At 42.4% G+C, this 21,405-nt stretch overlaps 2 protein-coding genes across 2 annotated transcripts; both read right to left on the reverse strand.

Annotated features, from left to right (window-relative positions):
- Window positions 1-306: 306 nt before the first annotated feature.
- On the reverse strand, window positions 307-5,195 carry LOC134198165 (complement C2-like). Its single transcript, XM_062667499.1, has 9 exons — window positions 5,082-5,195; window positions 4,374-4,706; window positions 3,854-4,204; window positions 3,620-3,790; window positions 3,360-3,560; window positions 3,107-3,304; window positions 2,297-2,488; window positions 1,516-2,235; window positions 307-1,355 (listed from the first exon to the last, which is right to left on the reverse strand). The coding sequence occupies exons 1-9, from the start codon at window positions 5,179-5,181 to the stop codon at window positions 511-513; spliced, it is 3,111 nt and encodes a 1,036-aa protein (XP_062523483.1). The 5' UTR covers window positions 5,182-5,195; the 3' UTR covers window positions 307-510.
- An 8,792-nt stretch (window positions 5,196-13,987) lies between these two features.
- On the reverse strand, window positions 13,988-15,684 carry LOC134176515 (acrosin-like; the record flags this gene model as incomplete). The annotated part of the gene is made up of 2 exons (XM_062643182.1): window positions 13,988-14,944; window positions 15,099-15,684. Coding segments are annotated over 2 exons (1,431 nt in total), but the record flags the coding sequence as incomplete, so codon positions are not given.
- Window positions 15,685-21,405: the final 5,721 nt, after the last annotated feature.

Raw genomic sequence — 21,405 nt, forward strand, 5'->3', positions numbered from 1 at the left:
CGCTAGATATTTTTTTTAATTTCTTCTCAGATCAGATCAGATTAACGAGTTTCGTGCGTCAAAGCGTGGAGGCCACATGTAGGCGTATGCATGTTGATAGGCGCCAAACACAACCGAGCTCACCAGAGACGTCTACGGCTTTGGCGCAAATGCTAACCTCGCGTGTCCAGTTACTACTCCACAGATGGTTTTCAAGGGCAATGTTATCTAGAGTCGTCTGATAGTCTTTTATTGTTTGTGTAGTTGTTCAGTAGTTGTTTGCTACAGCTGGTAGTTGAACTTCTAGCATGATATATATACACGTGAGTTTCAAAGCCATAAATCTCTTATCGTCGTTATGTCATTAGACATCACATTTACTGCCTGCTAACAAACAAGTACTTCACTTACAGATCACTACTGTTACGTGCACGTCTATAGTGTCTTAAAAACATACATACTGATACATGTAGTATATGAAGAACATGCAATAAACACGACTGTATTTTGCAATGTCTATACACTCCACTATTAAACTAAGTTCACGTCTGAGTCTGGGCAAGGATCACTAGAGCAATCCTCGACGTTGTCTTCAATCCATTGACTCAACTTCCGGACGTCTGTATAGAACCCGTATTGTCCTGCCAGACCGCATCCACTACCCCAGCTGACAATGCCAGTAACAACGTAAGTGTCTGAATCCTTTCTCATGCAAAAGATGGGTCCACCGCTGTCTCCCCTGCAAGGTCCTGCCTGTCCAGTACCGTCACCGGCACAAAACGAGGTTTCCGCCACTGGATATCTGGTCGACCTTTTACAAGTTTCGATGTCTGCGACAGGAAGATTGGCTTGTTTAAGACTAGTAGAAGGTCTCAGACTGAGGACTCCCGTTGCACTCTTTTGTACCGTGCCTCCCCATCCTGCTACAACACACTGAGCGCCCGGTCTGTAGTAGAGCTCGTCTCCTGCCTGAGGTAGACAACCTTTTCTGACAAAGGGTGAAAACTCCACTTTGCAGCAGAGCTTCAGTAGCATAATGTCATTTGCGAATGTAAAGCCATTGAAGCCCTTGTGTAGTTTGATACCACAAACATTGTACGTTGTTTCCGTCGCTTCATCTACGTACCTTTGAGAGTCTCCGGTTACCACTCGAATGTCATCATTGCTTATGCCTTGTAAGCCATAAAAACAGTGAGCAGCGGACATAATCCAGCAGTCATTTATTATTGTTCCACCACACGTGATTATCCAAGTTCCATTATGACGAGTGTAGATCGAGACAAGAAACGGCCAAGCTCCTCTGGACGAATGGCAACCGCCAAAGACGCGTGCCCTGCAGTCCGAAGCGCTGGTTGTACCACACTGCTCAGAGTAATCTAAAGTGGAAAATAAGCAATTGATTTACAAAAATTGATATGTTGGAAACTATTGTCTGCTATTGCCAGGCATTAGTAATTATTGAATATTAATTAAAACCCTAAATATCTGTAACATTAAGATTTAAGCTTCTGAACATGCGAAAGCAAGACGACTTACTCAATTTTAAAGTGAATGACTTCTTGATAAGTTCGTTCAGAATCACTGGTTCTCTGACGGCAAAAAAGTACTCTTTCTTTGAAGCAAGACGGCTTAAGACATTCCAGTGCAAATCGCTATCTCCGTAAGAGATCGTGTATATTTCAGTATCAGTAATGTTCTTAATCTGCTCCGCCTCATCAATAGGATCTCCTGACCAATTATTCTTCCCACCAGTCAGTAGAAAAATCACCCTTTTGCAATTGAGTCTGCTCTTAGACAAGATTTCTGTGCGCATGAATTTCAAAACTGGACCAGTTGCCATTGCGCCATCGCAGTAGCCGGCACTTTTAATGGCCTCAACCGTCTGGTTTTTCGTCTTTTTATCTCCCAAGTTAAAGTTAAGATGTATCCTGTGATCGTAAGTAAGCAAAGCCACTCTGGCCTGATCCGCTGAGATGTTAAACTGTGCTACAACTTGAGCAGCAAATGCAAGACTCAAGTTGAAGTTATGTTCAGATATGCTGTTAGAGCAATCAATGGCGAAGATGAGATCCACGCATCCCTCACCAACGACCACAGAACGTCCTCTGCACAAGCCTCCGTTGAGGCTTTTGGTTGCGTTGCTACTAGCTTGAAAAGACTCTATGGAAGAGTTCTTCTTGTCGTTGCATTTGAGAGTTCGATCCAAAAACCCTACTCTGAACTGACCTGCCAGTTGAGAAGGATTCTTAAATAGATCTAAATTACAAAACAATTATAGTGTTTACTCTTATAAACATACTAGTTAATGTTTTCATACCTTTACAAACTGTTGGAAATCCACTCCAATACGTTTTGCCAGAATTTGACATCAAGTACGTTCTCAAACGAGTACCCTCTTGTTCGTAGCCTTCGTTACAGTCAAATGTTGCAACCTGGTTGTGAGCGAAAGAGACAACTCTTCGCTTGCCGTTTACAGGAGTACCAGGATCATCACAAGTTGCAAGATTTTCTAAAGCGTAAAGAAACTTAAATGTCATAAAATCATTTGCTAGTAGTCATGCAGACAGACAGATGACTAAACAGACATGGAAACAAACAAAAACTTACAGTCAGACAAACAGAGAGAGAGAAAGACACACAGACTAAATGACAAACAAATACAGGGACAGACAGAATGGTCGGTATAGTGGCCCTATTGAGCCTATCAACATCACATTTAAAGTTTCTCACTATCCACTTTACTTAGCCTGTAATAGTGATCATGTTTCAAATAAACTACCAACCGACAAACCGCTAGACAGAGATACAGACAGTAAGACAGACGCAGAGACAGACAGACGGACAGACAGACGGACGGACGGACGGACGGACAGACAGACAGACACACAAACAGACAGACAAACAGGGTACAGAGAGACACTCAGACAGACAGACAGACAGACCAACATTTAATCAGATCGACAGAAAGATTACATTTGTTGATCCACATATTTCAACGCGCACGCTAACGAACGTCCATCTCACAACAATTCTTCAGCCGACCCAAACATTTTTGTTAGTTTCAGGGACATACACTCGAGCTCAAGCCAGAGACGTATCAACCCTACACATTATAAGCTATTCTTACCTACGCATTCGTGCGGATGATGACTTTTCTTTACAGGGTACCAAGAGCCGTCCGCTTGACAAACAACAGTTGGAATTCCATCCAAACCAAATCCCTTGGGGCATTTGTAAGTAGCCACTTTTCCCAGAACGAGTGGACTTTTGACTTGAACGAATCCTCCCGGCTGAGGTGATGGAGGAGGAGGTCCACACTGAAAAACTGCACACAACAAATTTTCTTATTTGCAAAATCAAGTGCGGTGGTTTGATCTCACGTTTGCAATATGGTTTGACCGGCGCGTACTGCCATTCTCCAGTGCACTTGCATACAGCACGAACTGTGGAAGCTTCTGCTTCAAAATTGTAGCCCAGGTTACACTGGAACTCAACTGTTGCTCCAAAGTTGGTAGAAGGAGAGTTTCCTCCAACAATGATGCCGTTGTTAGGAGGAAGCAATTGAGGACATGACGTCACGCCTACAAATTTTAGCAAAAAATAGAAATCTACTAAAAGCATTGAGTGTTCTAGTACTCACGTTTGCATGTGATTGTGTCTGATGGAGTCCAGCGACTGTCGATGCAAGTTTGTGTTGCGTTAGAACCTTGGGCGACGTATCCGGGACAACAAGAATGTATGGCTTTCCGGCGGAAATCAGTCAACCTCACCCTTCCATTTGCTACACTGTCAGGTCTTTCACAAATCGATACTGTAAAAATGGTACACACTGTTTACACTCGTTTTACAAATCCACATGCATTAACCTGTATACCATCAGAACTGCTTGATAGAACTATCTTGAATCCCAAGCCATGCACACTGACATCAGAACGAAAAATAACCGAGATTCCTGGAGAATTTTTCACGTTGAAACCAACGGACTCAACTGTTCCAGAGTGTTTAGTGACATTTGCATTTTCTTGTGCAAGAGTATCTCTAATCGTAACAATGTCCTTTCCATTTTCAGTTTCCAATGTATCTATGTTGACTCTAGCTGACAGCAAATCTTGTTTGCCTACAACCGTCCATAAACAGTCTGCATTGCGTGGATAGTAACGAGGGTAGTTGGGCGAACGGATGAAGCGTTTTTTTGAGTTGGGCAGTCGAATTAATGAGCCACAATCTATAAACAAATCGATAATTTATTATTATCATTTTTCAACTTAGTCTATTTATCTGGGAAATTATAATATACAAACTTCAATGCTGCCACCAATTTGTCAGTAATAATTTCTGTACTTTAGCTCAATTTTCTTTAGATTTACATTTTCTATTAACTCATGTTGTCTTACTATTTCTTTTCATTACTGCGCGAATTCCCGACTTCTCTTCACATGCATTTGACCTGAACTCCACCACCATTCTGTGTCCAGACGACACGACGTCAACAGGAGATGCGTACGAGTCCCACCTGATTATTTCAGTCGTTTTTGACTTGGACCCGTCATAGACCTTTACCCAGTCTCCTTCTCCGAGATCAAACTGCTCGAAATGTAACCGAACCGTCTTCTGTTGACGAACGCGCATATTCCAAGTGCAATGAATGCAATTTCGATAACGGCCATTATCGGTGGGAAGCGTTATCATTTGGTTTCTTGTAATTTTGCCACCGCAAAGCTCGTAACCTGTCAAGAACAATGAGGGTCAGTCACCTTCCTCGTTAGACCACACAAAGGAGTCGAATGTTTCCTGCCATTCGAACTTCGTGCACGCGCTGTAAACCAAACCAAACCACAACTCCGGAAGCCACCAAGCAACCTGTCGCGAAATGGAGAAGCCACACAAACCGCTTTATGTCCTTTTAAGCGGAAAACAAACAATAGAGCTAGAGCGCAGCCAGCTCTGGTAAGACTACAGCGTCTTCAAGCATGCAAGCCTAGAGATGATAGTGCTAGGAGCCTCTAAGTTCTTTCTAGTAAAAGAACGACACAGTTCAGCTACACAAGAAGGAAGTAAACGAGACTCTTGCATTAGAGTAACTCTTTTCTAGTTGTTCTTACTTTTGCAGCTGCAAGCTGAGCTGCACTGCTGCCTGAAACATTCGTCCAGCGACGCCGCTGATGTCATCAGAAGAGCGATAGAAAAGAAAACCAGCAACATAGCTAGCAGCTACCAGACACTAACCGATTCTAGGATGACGCGAGCGTACTAATAGTAAGATGTAGTGGGTGGGACTAAGTTGTTGTACAATACAAGGGTAGTCTCGCGTGACCAGCCCCTCCCCTTTTCTATTTTCGGTAGGCGGGGAGGGTCTGGTGCAGTTGCTTTGATGTCTTCGTGTTGACGCTTGTACGATAAACGATCAACTAAAGACCGGATGTGCCTGGCACAGACTGGGTACTTATCTCTTATGCAAACTGGCTGGAATTTCCTTCTCTTCGTCTTCTTGCGAATTGTGTTGTCATGTGAGCGACGCAGTCATGTCTCTGCGAATATGTGTACTTACGCAGCACTCAGGGCGTCGACGACAGCCTAGACGTAACTTACGAGTGTCGATCAGTCGCCCTGTGTGACTCTCGTACGTTACTTCGACACTCGTAAGTTACTCCTTTATGGCGTGTAATCAGTGTCAGAACTACGCCGGTAGTACCACTATTTAATTAGGTCGGTCGCACACTCAATGAGGTCGGTTTCTACGTCAATGAGGTCGGTTTCTACGTCAATGAGGTCGGTCCTAAACGTCATGAGGTCGGTCGCTAAGTCAATGCGGTCGGTCGTAGCTAGACGTCATGTGGCAAATTTTTTTTGGGTCCACTTCACACACACATCCCGGATATATAGCCGGATGAGTTTAACTTGCACGTGCACGGTAGACCATTCTCACGTGCACGCATGGCTCACGATCATGATTTAGTAGTTCGAAATGTGTTGTTATGCTAACAGATCGTGGGAATCGCGCTTTCTCTGCGAGCAGTTACCACACTGAGTAAGCAACAGTGGCAGTGAAAGGAGAGCCCCAATACGGGGAATGTTGGTTGCTACAAACCGTTTTCTTTGCAGAAATCGACTTTCTCGAGAAACTGTTGACTCCAGAAAAGCTTTACGTGATGCAGTTATTATACAAGACGGCAGAGGTTTGTACATTTTGCTAATTAGTTGATAGTAGTTGATGAACTAATTATTAATTTATTAGAATAAAGTATTTAGTAACATTATAGCACAGTTTATGTATTTATGGTAGTATTTTTAACCTTAAATATGATTTAATAAATAGTAATTTATAATTTATAAGTGTATATACAGTAGTGGACAAAAGTATTTGCTGGGCAAGAAAATTCAAGGGTTTTTCAGTATGTCTGTATTTGGGTGGAAGCACAAAATACTAATAAAGCGACTTCTTGATCAATGTTTGTCATGCAATGGCAAAATCGAGACTAATTGGTATAGAATTGAGTCTAAATCAGTTGGTTGTTGCAATTTAAGATTATAGTTACAACCTAGTTAAAAGCCGATTAAGTTTACATTACAACTTATCAAAGCATATTCAATGCAAACAATATTACAACCTTTGAAAACAAACTAACTTATCCATTTGTGATCACATCAGCACCTATTTCCATTCTGTAGGCCAGAATATGATGAAAATCAACAAAAAACATACCCGGCAAATACTTTTGTCCACTACTGTATATACTAGTAACTATTGCAGAAGAACCTGTTTATTAATCATGTACTCTGCTGTTACCGCAATTAATTTGTTTGCATAAGAAATGTATGGCAAACAGACAGAATTACAGGAAGTTGTTGATCTGGACAGTCTGTTGCCACAGAACACAGTTTTTCATTAGGCTAAAATACGTAGAATCAATCCATGATCCATTTTAACAATAAAATTAAAACACACACAATAAAGATGCCTATTTTTCCAGTGGGTGCACAGTTTGCTGGACTTAAAACAGGAATGACTTGTTCTGAACACTCTAACTACAATCTGTTCCTCTCTTTATATCAAGGAATATGAACATATGCCTCACCCACGTTGAGTTTGCTATAGTTGTTACACAAATACATTATGTCACTCACAGTCATCAAAGGTATCGTAAGAAATACATATATTCAAGGTAGGTAAATGGTTGTTAGGTTGATATACATCAATTTAATTAATGTAACAACAGACAACTAACAGAAACGTTATGCTTGGATCCCTGTGATTACATTTCACTACCAGGCTTAGCTTGATGGCTCAAGTAATGTTCGATTTCATTTTCAAAACACAGATAGACATGTTCAATGTCATTGTTGTCAAAGTGAGTTTCTGCTACAACTTGCAACATCATAATGCATACAAGAATATTAGTAACAGTCACAAGACTTACAACGCAGCAAGCCAGACAGTTCAGGTTAACAACAACAGTCACAAGTCTGCCCCAATTAAATACCAGTTACTTAAGATACGCAATCAATTGAGTGACAAAGACAAGGGAGTTTCTTGCTCAAGAAAATTACAGTATTCTCAATCTCACCATCGCTCGAACTAAAAGCATGTAATACTAATGAGTTTGTACTGACTGTACAATTTACATGAAATGACACTGCCAATGAGTGCCAGCAGTCACACACACATACACACTCACACACACACACACACACACACACACACACACACACACACACACACACACACACAGACACACACACAGACACACACTGTTGACTTACTGCCACACAACAATTTTGATAGAGGTTACAATACTAATCAAATAGATGGATCTTATTTGCAATGCTACAATTTACCATATATCTTATTCAACATATTTTAGAGGGCAGTTCGTAATCATCGTGTATCTAACAATCCAGATTCATCAGGAAGAAAGTGGGTGGAGTGAGTCCAACAGTCCAGTATGTAGTCCTCATCTTGCCATCTCATTGAACACATGTGTAGTAACGACAGTTGCACAGAACAAGTGTGATATTAATTTATACTAATTACGTACCTTGTGCCGGAACCTCGTAGGAATGAAGTGTTTGGCTGGTGCGGTCTGATCCTACTGATTCAAGATCCAGCTTTAGCACTTCAATCACTGATCAACTCTTTGGTACAGCGTTTCTACATTCCAAACTTAGATCTAGAATAACTTATACACGTACGGGGGTGGATATTGATATAAATTTGCCTACAAGACTGTTACATATCAATGAGTCATGACGGACCTCATGTACAGACCGACGTCTAGGGCTAGCAGACCGATATCATGAAGTAGGAGACCTCATCCACCTCATAGACTTAGCGACCGACCTCATTGACTTATCGATCGACCTCATTGTTTGCCTAACGACCGACCTCATTGACGGAGTAACCGACCTCATTGAGTGTCCGACCGACCTAAGTAAATAGTAGTACTACCGGCGTAATTTTGACACTGATTACACGCCATACTTCTGAACAGGAGGCAGGGCGACTGATCGACACTCGTAAGTTACGTGTAGGCTGTCGTCGACGCTCTGAGTGCTGTGTAAGTACACATAGAAGTCACACATTCGCAGAGACATGACTGCGTCGCTCACATGACAACACAATTCGCAGGAAGAAGACGAGAAGGAAATTCCAGCCAGTTTGCATAAGAGATAATCACCCACTCAGTGCCAACCACATCCGGTCATTAGATGAACGTTATCGTACAAGCGGCAACACGAAGACATCAAAGCAACTGCACCAGACCCTCCCTGCCTACCGAAACAAAGAAAAGAGGAGGGGCTGGCCACGCGAGACTACTACCAGAGCAGGATCCAGAGGGAGTTCAAGGGTTGCAACCCCTCTTTTCCAATAGGCGTGGTTCAATAATTTCATATAATTTCATTAGGAAAGAGAAAATTAGTAATGTTATAAATAACTGCTAACGGTGAACCCCCTCTTTCAAAATTTCCTGGATCCGGCGCTGACTATCCTGACAACCGGCTATTGTCTTATGTGGTGTGATGTAGTAGTACAGGCGCCAGCGCAGGATTTGTCCAGGGATGTTTCGCTTGCGCGTAGAAAGTAAAAGGTAAAGTGTATAGCCTAGCGCTCTAAATATGAACGGTCTAACGACAATTAGCGCACGCTAACTAATTGTTATTTCAACAACTAAAACACTGAAAACTTGCCACCTCATATTTACCGTTCTTCACCGACTCTTAATATTATAACTCTTAATATCGAGTAGCTTGATAACTTAAAACATTTGCGTAAGCGGCGAAAGGTGAGAAAACTTAGCTTCACGCAGCCCTAGACAAAAGTTTACGCTAATGGGCGACTAGCAAAAATATGAAAAGTGGTACGTCCTTGGACGTGCGGTAGTGGCTGATGCCTTCTAACACCCCTACGGTTAAAGTTGAAAGAAAAGTTATCATGTTTTAGTCTTTAGAAATTGCCTGGCCCTGGATTTAGGACCTGTATGCGTCAGTGCTCGTACGCACAATTATCACTTCTTCTATCACACATGCAATAGAGTAAATGTTAGAAACTGGGACGTAATTAATAACAGTGCTTTTGTACGTACAAACAACGAAACAATCATCCTGACTAAGTATCAATAGCTCGAATGTATATTTCTATAACTACCAATAGCTGACAAAGCAGACCGTAAACTACTGCAGGAGGGTTCATAAATACGACCCCCTTACCCCCTCTGCGTATGGTCCTGGCCGAGCAGGCTAGATATTTAAAGACGTGTAAAATCGTGATTTCTAAAATTCAATTCTTATGGTGTGTTGATATCAGTACACTGCGATTGCAGTATACAAGCACAAATGTAACAAATGTCAATTAGTAATGGTTGGTGTGCCCATACACTTAGAAATGACGTGGTAAGTATAAATAGCAAATTGTAGTGCATGCAGCTACTTCCCTGTGTTCAAAACAAAATGATTTGTATTAATCAATATTCCAAGCACCAGAAAAGCGGTTGCTAATACACTATAGCCTCCCTACATATATACACAAGTCCTCTCTGTCTGTCTGTCTGTCTGTCTGTCTGTCTGTCTGGCTGGCTGGCTGGCTGGCTGGCTGGCTGGCTGGCTGGCTGGCTGGCTGGCTGGCTGGCTGGCTGGCTGGCTGGCTGGCTGGCTGGCAGTTTGTCAAAGCATATATTTCTTATACAAGACATTATTACAGTCTACGCTAAAAATCAGCAAGTTCTAGAACTAGGACCCCAGGGGTCTTTAAGTAAGACTAAGAGTCAAACAGTTAAAAAAGCTAACAGATTTACTATGGCACTAACTGAGTCACCACTGTAATGAACTCTGCTCATCTTCTGCAGTAACACCTTTGCATAGCACTGCTGCATCGCAATTGGGAATTGCGTCCTCCAGTAGTTTTTGAACTCGCTCTGTATGCACTTAGTTGTCCATATAGCTATTGATGAGAGCTGGTTGAAATATTTTTTGATTTCTTGCCCCCATCGACCAAAGTGCTCCATCACCAGAGGAATTTAATTTAGTGTAGTACCACAAGGACATGCCTTTTGGCGTATTTGTTATTTTCAGCATTTCTCTTCGAGTTGCTGCTGTCTCACCATCTAGGGCTGCTTTTGGAAGAGCTTCAAGTGCCCATAGATGTGCCAAAGAGATGTCTAACTCTACTTTTTAGGAGCCACTATACATATTTCAGGTCTGCTGTCACAATCCAGAAAATGGTGTTTTGGATCAACCTTTTGACGAATATGCAGAAGGTTAAGACGCTCAACGTATGTCTGTCTGTCTGTTTGTCAATCCGTGTGTCTGTCTGTCTGTCTGTCTGTCTGTCTGTCTGTCTGTCTGTCTGTCTGTCTGTCTGTCTGTCTGTCTGTCTGTCTGTCAAAATTCATATATTTTCATAAATGAATGCTATTACAACTAAAACTATTTAGAATGTTCAAGAGACCCAATAGGGTCAATACACATCACAAACTAATGTACGCAAAACTGAGTATGATAGTTCTTTACATTGCTGGAGCTCATAGATAAAAGGTGTGATAGTTTCCTGTCTGTCTGTCTGTCTGTCGTAGTATATTTTCAAACATGAACTATGGTACAAAAGCAAATAAAGACTAATTACGAGACCATACAGATTTCAAGTTCTATAAAATTATAAGGACATGAAGTCCTTGTTTATGCTAGAATGCCATTTATGTCAGATGCCTTCTTCTGGAACACACGAGCATTGCATTGCTGCAGTTTTATGGCAATTCGCTTTCTCCAGTAGTCTGTGTGTCTGTCTGTCTGTTTGTGTGTCTGTCTGTCTGTCTGTGTGTCTGTGTGTCTGTCTGTCTGTCTGTCTATCTGTCTGTCTGTCTGTCTGTCTGTCTGTCTGTCTATCTGTCTGTCTGTTTGTCTGTCTGTCTATCTGTCTGTCAATCACATATATTTGAACTTTTATATATGATACATTTTGCAATGCAAGGTACAATGTACTGTCCAAGTACTAGTAGTGTTCATCAACTATACTAAGCTAAAATTAAAACTCGTGTAAAACGAAATGAGGACTACACTTAAAAACTACAGTGTGCAAGCAAAGCCTCCAGTATCTGCTAGTGGCTAAAGTACTGGGTGGCAAAGAGGTCACATCTGTTGTCTTCAGGCATCAAAGATAGCTTTTTAGAGATGACTCTAGCATTGCACTTCTGGAGCTGAATAGAAAAGCTTTTGGACCAGAAGTCGATAAACTCTCTGTCTGTCTGTCGGTCAGTCTATCTGTCTGTCTGTCTGTCTGTCTGTCTGTCTGTCTGTCTGTCTGTCAAGAATCATTTATTTCTTACAATCACACTATCATACATCACAGCAGAAACTACTCGACTAAAGCTAAATGCTTTATAGTGTTCATAGGTAAGTGTATACATATTTTCTGAGGCAAAAGAGACAACTAAAAGTACACTAATGATAAAAGAATTGAGTGCTGAGTGACTCGGGAATCTGACACCCACCACACAACACATTCAATTTCTTCTGAATGACCCGTGCGTTGCACTTTTGCAGCTGCACTGAAAATCGTTTACGCCAGAAGTCCACAAATTCCGGTGCGTTTGGCTGACCAACTTCGTCTGATGAGAAAGCTGCTAGCTTTCGCAAGAAGTTCCTGGCCTCTTCTCCCCATGCACCGAAATGTTCGAATACCAAGGGATGGCTTTGAGAACTGAAGTCCCAGGGAGCTTTTGTTGGCTGTATTTTGCCGCCTTCCTATTCTCTCGTTGTTTAGCAGCGACGCCTGTTCTATCAGCAGAGCTTGGAAATGCATCCGCACTCCAAGGGTGGTCTAGAGAGATGTCCAGGTCGAGGTTGGAAGCTGATTCAGAATCGAACATGACAATGTCAGGCCTGCAATCTGAAGTGACATATCTGTTCCTTGGCTCCCGTCGATGGTGGATTTGGAGGCTCCTGAGGCACTCAGACCACACCCCAGCAATTGATTCGTGAGACCAAATAGGGCCTCCACCGGTCTTGCATGTGAGTAGGTGGTATCCGCTGTCATCCAGTGGTGCACTGCAGTTGCATGCCTCTGACCAATGTGACAGAGAGATGGGCAATCCAAGCCTCACAAGCGACGCCAAGCGAAAATCGCAGGGTTTGAATGCGAAACCTTGTGTTGCAGGGATTGCATTTAGCCATGCTCTGTCTGTCTGTCTGTCTGTCTGTCTGTCTGTCTGTCTGTCTGTCTGTCTGTCTGTCTGTCTGTCTGTCTGTCTGTTTGTCTGTCTTTCTGTCTGTCTGTCTGTCTGTCTGTCTGTCTGCATGTATTTCTGTCTGTCTGTCTGTCTGTCTGTCTGTCTGTCTGTCTATCTGTCTGTCTGTCTGTCTGTCTATCTGTCTGTCTGTCTGTCTGCCTCTCTGTTTGTTTTTATATAGAAATGATCTGAAAGATAGTCTGCTCTTCAAAAATGTCCATGCCAGCAGTCGCTTACTACACAAACATTTGTCCAGTTTAGAAAGGCATTCTCCTTTTCTTTGTTTGCCAATAAAAATACCTTCTTTATAACGACGTTACTAATGCAATTCTATATCTGAAGCTGACTGAGAATCGCTTTCTCCGGTGTTCTAAAAATTCACTAGAGTTTGATCTTTCTGACTTACCAACAGAAAACTTCGATAGATTTTGTAAATATTTGAGAATATCTAGACACCGTCTGAAAAAAGCGTGCTCCATGACGAGAGACATCGTTTTCACAGATGCGCACCACCGACACTCGTTTCAGACCTGCATGTATCTTCTGTTGTCTGTTTGTCTGTATGTATCATCACGTACGCTAAACCCGCTAAGACAATCACCACGAAAATATGCAGTAAAATCGTTTTACATGGGCACACTTCAATGCAAACGTTCGTTTCGAACGTGTCTCATTAGGAGAGCCTCTTTCGAGGTCCAAGTACCAACGGGATACTTTACAGAAGAAAATTTTAAATGAAAAAATTTAAGTTGACGTTTGAAGTCTGATGAAACATAAACGGACCGTGTAATTCTGGTGGCAGCGTATAAGACTCTGGTAAGGTCTGGTCTTGAACAATGCCATCCGGGAACCAGAGATTGCGTGAGTTGCGCCTACAATGCACGCACCGCACTCGCTAAATATTTTTAGTTGCTTTTCAGATCAGGTCAGAATAACAAGTTTCGTGCATCAAGGCGTGGAGGCCACTTGTAGGTGTATGCATGTTGACAGGTGACAAATCTAACTTAACACAAAACCGCACACCAGAGCTGTATACGGTACTGCCGCACACGCCTACCTACCGTACTCGGTTACTACTCCACAGCTGATTTTCAAGAGCAATGCCAGGGACGTCCGATAGTCTCATAGTCTAGGTAGTTGTTCCGTAGCTGTTTGCTATAGCTGGTAGTTGAACTTCTAGCACGATGTATATACACGTGAGTTTCAAAGCCATTAATCTCTTAGCGTCGCTGTGTCATTAGACATCACATTTGCTGCGTGCTGACAAACAAGCACTTCTTGAAAGATCACTACTGTTACGTGCACGTCTATATTGTCTTAATACATACATACTGATACATGTAGTATATGAAGAACATGCAATAAACACGATTGCATTTGCAATGTCTATACACTCCATTATTAAACAAAGTTCACGCCTGAATCTGGGCAAGGATCACTAGAGCAATCCTCGACGTTGTCTTCAATCCATTGCCTCAACTTCCGGACGTCAGTGTAGAATCCGTATTGTCCTGCCAGACCGCATCCACTACCCCAGCTGACAATCCCAGTAACAACGTAAGTATCTGAATCCTTCCTCATGCAAAAGATGGGTCCACCGCTGTCTCCCCTGCAAGCTCCCGCCTGCCCAGTACCGTCACCGGCACAAAACGAGGTTTCCGCAACTGGATATCTGGTCGACTTTTTACAAACTGCGATGTCGGCGACAGGAAGATTGGCTTGTTTAAGACTAGTAGATGGTTTCAGACTGAGGACTTCATTTTCGCTCTTTTGTACCGTGCCTCCCCATCCTGCTACAACACACTGAGCGCCCGGTCTGTAGTAGATCTCGTCTCCTGCCTGAGGTAGACAACCTTTTCTGACAAAGTTTGAAAACTCAACTTTACAGCAAAGCTTCAGTAGCATAATGTCGTTGGCGAATGTACTGCCATTGTAGCCCGTGTGTAATTTGATGCCACAAACTTTGTACGTTGTTTCAGCCGCTTCATCTACGTACCTTTGAGAGTCTCCGGTTACCACTCGAATGTCATCATTGTTTACGCCTTGTACGTTTTGAAGACAGTGAGCGGCGGACATAATCCAGCAGTCATTTATTATTGTTCCACCACACGTGATTATCCAAGTTCCATTTTGACGAGTGTAGATCGAGACAAGAAACGGCCAAGCTCCTCTGGACGAGTGGCAACCGCCAAAGACGCGTGCTCTGCAGTCAGGAGCGCTGGTTGTACCACATTGCTCAGAGTAATCTAGTCATAAGGAATTGATTTACAAAAATTGATATGGTGGAAACTATTGTCTGCTATTGCCAGGCATTAGTTATTATTGAATATTTATTAAAACTCTAAATATCTGTAGAATTACGATTTAATCTTCTAAACATGCGAAAGCAAGACGGCTTACTCAATTTTAAAGTAAATGATTTCTTGATAAGTTCGTTCAAAATCACTGGTTCTCTGACAGCAAAGAAGTACTCTTTCTTTGAAGCAAGACGGCTCAGGACATCCCAGTTCAAATCGCTGTCTCCGTAAGCAATCGTGTATATTTCAGTACCATTAATGTTCTTGAGCTGCTCCGCCTCATCACTAGGATCCCCGGCCCAATTGTTCTTCCCATCAGTCAGTAGGAAAATCGTCCTTTTGCAATCGGATTTGCTCTGAGGTAAGATTTTTGTGCGAATGTGTTTCAAAACCGGACCAGTTGCAGTAGCGCCACCACAGTAGCTGGCACTTTGAATGGCCTTCACCGTCTCTTCTGTCGTCTCTTTTTCTCCCAAGTTAAAGTGTCGATGTCTCTTGTGATCGTAAGTCAGCAAAGCCACTCTGGCCTGACCCGCTGAGATGTCAAACAGCGCGACAGATCGAGCAACAAATGCAAGACTCAAGTTGAAGTTATGTTCAGATATGCTTTTAGAGCAATCAATGGCGAAGATGAGATCAACGCATCCTTCACCAACGACCACAGAACGTCCTCTGCACAAGCCTTCGTTAGAGCTTTTGATTGCGTTGCTACAGGATTGAGAAGACTCAATGGAAGAGTTCTTGTTGTCGTTGCATTTGACTGTTCGATCCAAAAACCCTTCTCTGAACTGACCTGCCAGTTGTGAAGGATTCTTAAATAGATCTAAATTACAAATCAATTATAGTGTTTACTCATAAAAACAGACTAGTTAATGTTTCCATACCTTTACAAACTGTTGGAGTTCCACCCCAATACGTTTTGCCAGAATTTGACTTCAAGCACGTTCGCAAATGCGTACCCTTTTGTTCGTAGCCTTCGTTACAGCCAAATGTTGCAAATAGGCTGTGAGCGAAAGAGACCACTCTCCGCTTGCCGTTTGCAGTAGTACCAGGATCATCACAAGTTGTAAGATTCGCTAAAGCATAAAGAAACTTAAATGTCATAAAATCATTTTCTATTAGTCATGCAAACAGGCAGACGGCCAATCAAACAGGAAAAAAAATCGTACGTACAGACAGGCAAACAGACAGAGAGAAAGACACAGAGACTGACAGACAAACAAACAGACAGGCGGACAGAGTGGTCGGTATAATGGCCCTAATAGACCATCTACCCCACTTTTACAGTTTTGCATTAGCTACTTTACTTAGCTTGTAATAGTGATCATGTTTGAAATATACTACCAACCAACAGACCGATACAAATGGAGACAGACGGTTACACAGACAGACAGACAGACGGACAAACAAACGGACGGACAGGCAGACAGACAGAAAGACAGACAGACAGATGTAATCTATTCTCATAGAAATTCTACTAGGACATATGCTAGGAATTTATAAATACACATAAGTCCTTGTAAACAAAAAGTAATTAACAAACTAATAATAGACAGACAGAACGACAGGCAGACAGACAGACAGACAGACAGACAGACGATCACATCGACAGATAAAGGAGATATGTTAATCCATATATTTCAACGCGCATGCTACCGTCCGTCCATCTCAAAATAATTCTTAAGCCAACCCAAACATTTTTGTTAGTTTCAGGGACATACACTCTCGCTCAAGCCAGAGACGGCTCAACTCTACACATTAGGTGCTATTCTTACCTACGCATTCATGCGGATGATGACTTTTTCTTACAGGGTACCAAGAGCCGTCCGCTTGACAAACAACAGTTGGAATTCCATCCAAACCAAATTCTTTTGGGCATTTGTAAGTAGCCACTGTTCCCAGAACGAGTGGACTTTTGACTTGAACGAATCCTCCCGGCTGAGGTGATGGAGGAAGAGGTCCACACTGAAAAACTGCTCACAAAAAAATTTGCCGATTTGCAAAGTCAAGTAAGGTGGTTTGATCTCACGTTTGCAATATGGTTTGACCGGCGTGTACTGCCATTCTCCTGTGCACTTGCACACAGCACGAACTGTGGAAGCTTCTTTTTCAAAATTGTAGCCCAGGTTACACTGAAACTCAACTGTCGCTCCAACATGGGTAGGAGGAGAGTTTCCTCCAACAATGATGCCGTTGTTAGGAGGAAGCAATTGAGGACATGACGTCACGCCTACAAATTTTTGCAAATAATAGAAATCTACTAAAAGCATTGAGTGTTCTAGTACTCACGTTTGCATATGATTGTGTCTGATGGAGTCCAGCTACTGTTGATGCAAGTTTGTGTTGCACTAGAACCTTGAGCGACGTATCCGGGACAACAGGAATGTATGGCTTTCCGGCGGAAATCTGTCCACCTCACCCTTCCATTTGCTACACTGTCAGGTCTTTCACAGATCGATACTTTAAAAATAGTACACACTATTTAGACTCGCTTTACAATTCCACATGCAGTAATCTGTATACCATCAGAACTGCTTGATAGGGATATCTTGAATCCCAAGCCATGCACACTGACATCAGAATGAAAAGCAACGGAGATTCCTGGGGAATTTGTCACGTTGAAAGCCACCGACTCAACTGTTCCAGAGTGTTCAGTGACATTTGCATTTTCTTGTGCAAGAGTATCTCTAATCGTGACAATATCCTTGCTCTTTTCAGTTTCCAATGTATGTATTTTGACTTCAGCTGACAGCAAATCTTGTGTGCCTACAACCGTCCATATACAGTCTGCATTGCTTGGATAGAAACGAGGGTAGTTGGGCGAACGGATGAAGCGTTTTTTTGAATTGGGCAGTCAAATTAATGAGCCACATGCTATTAAAAAAATCGATAATTTATTATTATCATTTGTAACTTAGTCTATTTATCTGGAAAATTATAGTATACAAACTTCCATGCTGCCACCAATTTGTCAGTAATAATTTCTGTACTTTAGCTTAATTTTCTGTAGATTGACATTCTATATTAACTCATGTTGTCTTACTATTTCTTTTCATTACTGCGCGAATTCCCGACTTCTGTCCACATGCATTTGACCTGAACTCCACCACCATTCTGTGTCCCGACGACACGACGTCAACAGGAGATGCGTACGAGTTCCACCTGATTATTTCAGTCGTTTTTGACTTGGACCCGTCATAGACCTTTACCCAGTCTCCTTTCCCAAGATCAAACTGCTCGAAATGCAACCGAACCGTCTCCTGTTGACGAACGCGTATATTCCAAGTACAATGAATGCAATTTCGATAACGGCCATTAGCGGTGGGGAGCGTTATCACTTGGTTTCTTTTCGTAATTTTGCCACCGCAAAACGCGTAACCTGTCATGAACAAAAGAGCGTAGTCAGTCTCCTTCCTCGTTTGACCACACAAAGGAGTCGAATGTTTCCTGCCGTTCGCACTTCATGCACGTGCTATAAACCAACCCTAACCCAAAAACCCTGGGATCCACTAAGAAACCCGGACGACGTGCAGTAGCCGCGCAAACCGTTTTGAGTCCCATTGAAACGGCAAACAAACAATTGAGCTGAAGTGCAGCTCTTGTTAGACTACAGCGTGTGCAAGCATGCAAAACTAGAAGTGATAGAGCTAGGAGTCTCTAAGTTCTTTCCAATAACGAACGACACAGTTCAGCTACACAAGAAGGAAGTAAACGATACTCTTGCATTCAAGTAACTCTTCTAGTTGTTCTTACTTCGGCAGCTGCAAGCTGAGCTGCACTGCTGGCTGGAAAATTCGTCTAGCGACGCCGTTGATGTTATCAGAAGAGCTATGGAAAAGAAGACCAGCGACATAGCTAGCAGTTAGCAGACTCTAACTGATAATAAGATGACGCGAACTTGTTGATAAGATGTAGTGGGTGGTACTAAGATGGTGTACTACCCTGACAATCTGCTATTGTCTGATGTGTTGTGATGTAGCCACCGGCTTAGCGTCGGGGTGGGGTGGGGCTGGGGAGGCTACAGCGCCCCAAACATTTTGGGCGTGTCACTCCGCTTCAAGCATAACTATAATTTTAATTTGCTAAGCATTGACAGTCCGCTTAATCTTTGAGCATTACGTTGACGATCGACGACGTTAATAGACTCTACTTCTTTGACAATACACATCATCATTTTAGTATGATAAATCCAGTGTCGAGAAGTCGTGGACACGGAATGTGAGCATGACCATCACTTATTTGAGACGTTTACTACGCTATCCAGTAACGAAAGAGTCAAAGAAGACCGCATCAAGAAAGCTGGGAGAAGCCTATTCATCAATTATTCTTAAGTAAGTGTAGTTAAGGTAAAAATGGAATTTCCTGCGGCTCCGCTACCTAATGATTTGCTTGCACTCCACTGTACTTTCCCTGCAGGTTATTCTAGCTAACATAGCTAGCCTTTATTATTCGCTATATTACGAAATGATAAAATTGGCCAACGTCGTTTGCACTGAATTGGTCTTCTAGATTCTATTGTAATCGAAACGCCATTCAATTTTCAATTGACCACCGCATCGAGACATGAACACATTGTTGGGACGGACTGTAACAATGTTTTCACTCCTTTATACGCACAGTGGCGGGATTCAGTCACGATTTTGTTTGTAACCAGAAATTTATAATAAATACATAATTAGATGTATGCAAACTGCAAGATAGAAATGTAGAAAATTGGCGTGACTTTGCAAGTGACAAATGGGCGTGGTTTTCGGCCTAATTATTAGCCCTCTCCAAACATGAGAACCACGCTACGCCGGTGATGTAGTAGTACAGGCACCAAAGCAGGATTTGTCCAGAAATGGTTCGCTTGGGTGTAGAAAGTAAAAGGTAAAGTGCATAGCCCAGCGTGCTAAATAGGTGCACCCTTACAAAAATTAGCGGACGCTAACTAAGTCATATTTCAACAACTAAAATACTGACTTTACTTGTTAATTTTGTTAGCTTCAAGCAGACCTAAGCGAAAGTTTACGTTAGTGGGAGACTACTCAAAATTTTTGAGCTAGGTTTACAACATGACACTGTCGACGTTCAAGAACGCTGGCAAGGACGCTAACGTCGACGCTCAGGCAGACGTCATATTGTAAACACTTGCACGTCGGGTCACGAGCGTCGTCAGCGTCGTCAGCGTCGCCGACGCTAGAGTTAATTCAAGTTTAACTCTAGCGTCCAAACCAGAAGTGCTCTAGCGCTTACCGAAAGCACGTGCCATTTGTCGACAAATCAGATCAAATCCTGGAGTGAAATTCCCGAAAGTAAACTATGAAAGAGAAGCCTACCGAAAGTGTATACGTGTAGGTACGGCTGCTTGCGGCAGATTAAGTCAACGTAGCCTAGAGATGAGAGGCTCAAGAAAAAGGCTTGAAAAAAATTTGGAAAAATCCTTGCCTCCAGCAGCAGCCTGCCAATTATTGTGGAAGCGTCTCCGCGACAACTTGGTGAGGGAGAAACTCAGGAAATGAAAACCAATTCACAGACTTTTGTATAAGATTATGATGATCATGCGCGTATGTGGCACGTCGCTGACGTTCATCAAAAGATAGTGTAAAAGGTACAGCGTCAGCATTAGCATTTTGACACCTACTCGGCGCCTACGCGCGAGCGTTCTTGCGATTGTCGCGGGCGTCATCAGCATCATAGTTTAAACCTAGGTTTAGTCCCTAGAAATTGCCCGGTCTCGGATTCAGTATCTGCATGCATCATTGCTCGTACGCACCATTATCACTACTTCTATCATACATGCAATAGAGTAAATGTTAGAAACTGGCACGTAATTAATAACTGTGCTTTTCAACGTACAAAAAAAGGAAGAAGATAGGCCATGTTGTCATCATCTGGACCTCGTATCAATAGCTTGTATGTATATTTTTATAACTCCCAGCAGCTGCACCTTAATTACTGTAGGACGCTTTATAAATACAACCAACCTTAACCCCGTCTACGTACGAGGCTGAGCGGGCAGGTAATAGATATACAGACATGTAAAACAGTTATCTATTTAAATTAATTCTTATGGTGTTTTGACATGAGGACACTGTGATTGCAATACAAGCACAAAAGTAACAAAATTTAATGCAATCAGGAAGTGTTCGTGTGCCAATACACGTAGAAATGACGTGCTAAGTATAAATAGCAGAGTGTTGCGCAAGCAAGTAACTCCCTGTGTTCAGATCAAAATAATTATTATGATTTAAAATTGCTGGCACTAGAAAACCGGCTGCTACCATACTATTGCTTTCCTACATATATACAAAGGGACCCCCTGTCTGTCTGTCTCTTTGGAAGATATAGTGAGAGCAAAGACGGAAACGATCTGATTTGCGGAAACTTGACGTGGTAGATAAGTAGACAAATATGAAGGAGAGAGACAC

This window comes from Corticium candelabrum, chromosome 2 (assembly GCF_963422355.1).
Source record: "Corticium candelabrum chromosome 2, ooCorCand1.1, whole genome shotgun sequence".
Classification (NCBI taxonomy): Eukaryota; Metazoa; Porifera; class Homoscleromorpha; order Homosclerophorida; family Plakinidae; genus Corticium; species Corticium candelabrum.

Coding starts and splice junctions, on each gene's coding strand:
- LOC134198165 (XM_062667499.1), bottom strand. CDS start 5,181: ATGTTGCTGGTTTTCTTTTCTATCGCTCTTCTGATGACATCAGCGGCG. Junction 4,205..4,373: donor CGCAGTAATGAAAAGAAATA/GTAAGACAACAT, acceptor ATTTGTTTATAG/ATTGTGGCTCATTAATTCGA. Junction 3,561..3,619: donor AGACACAATCACATGCAAAC/GTGAGTACTAGA, acceptor TAAAATTTGTAG/GCGTGACGTCATGTCCTCAA.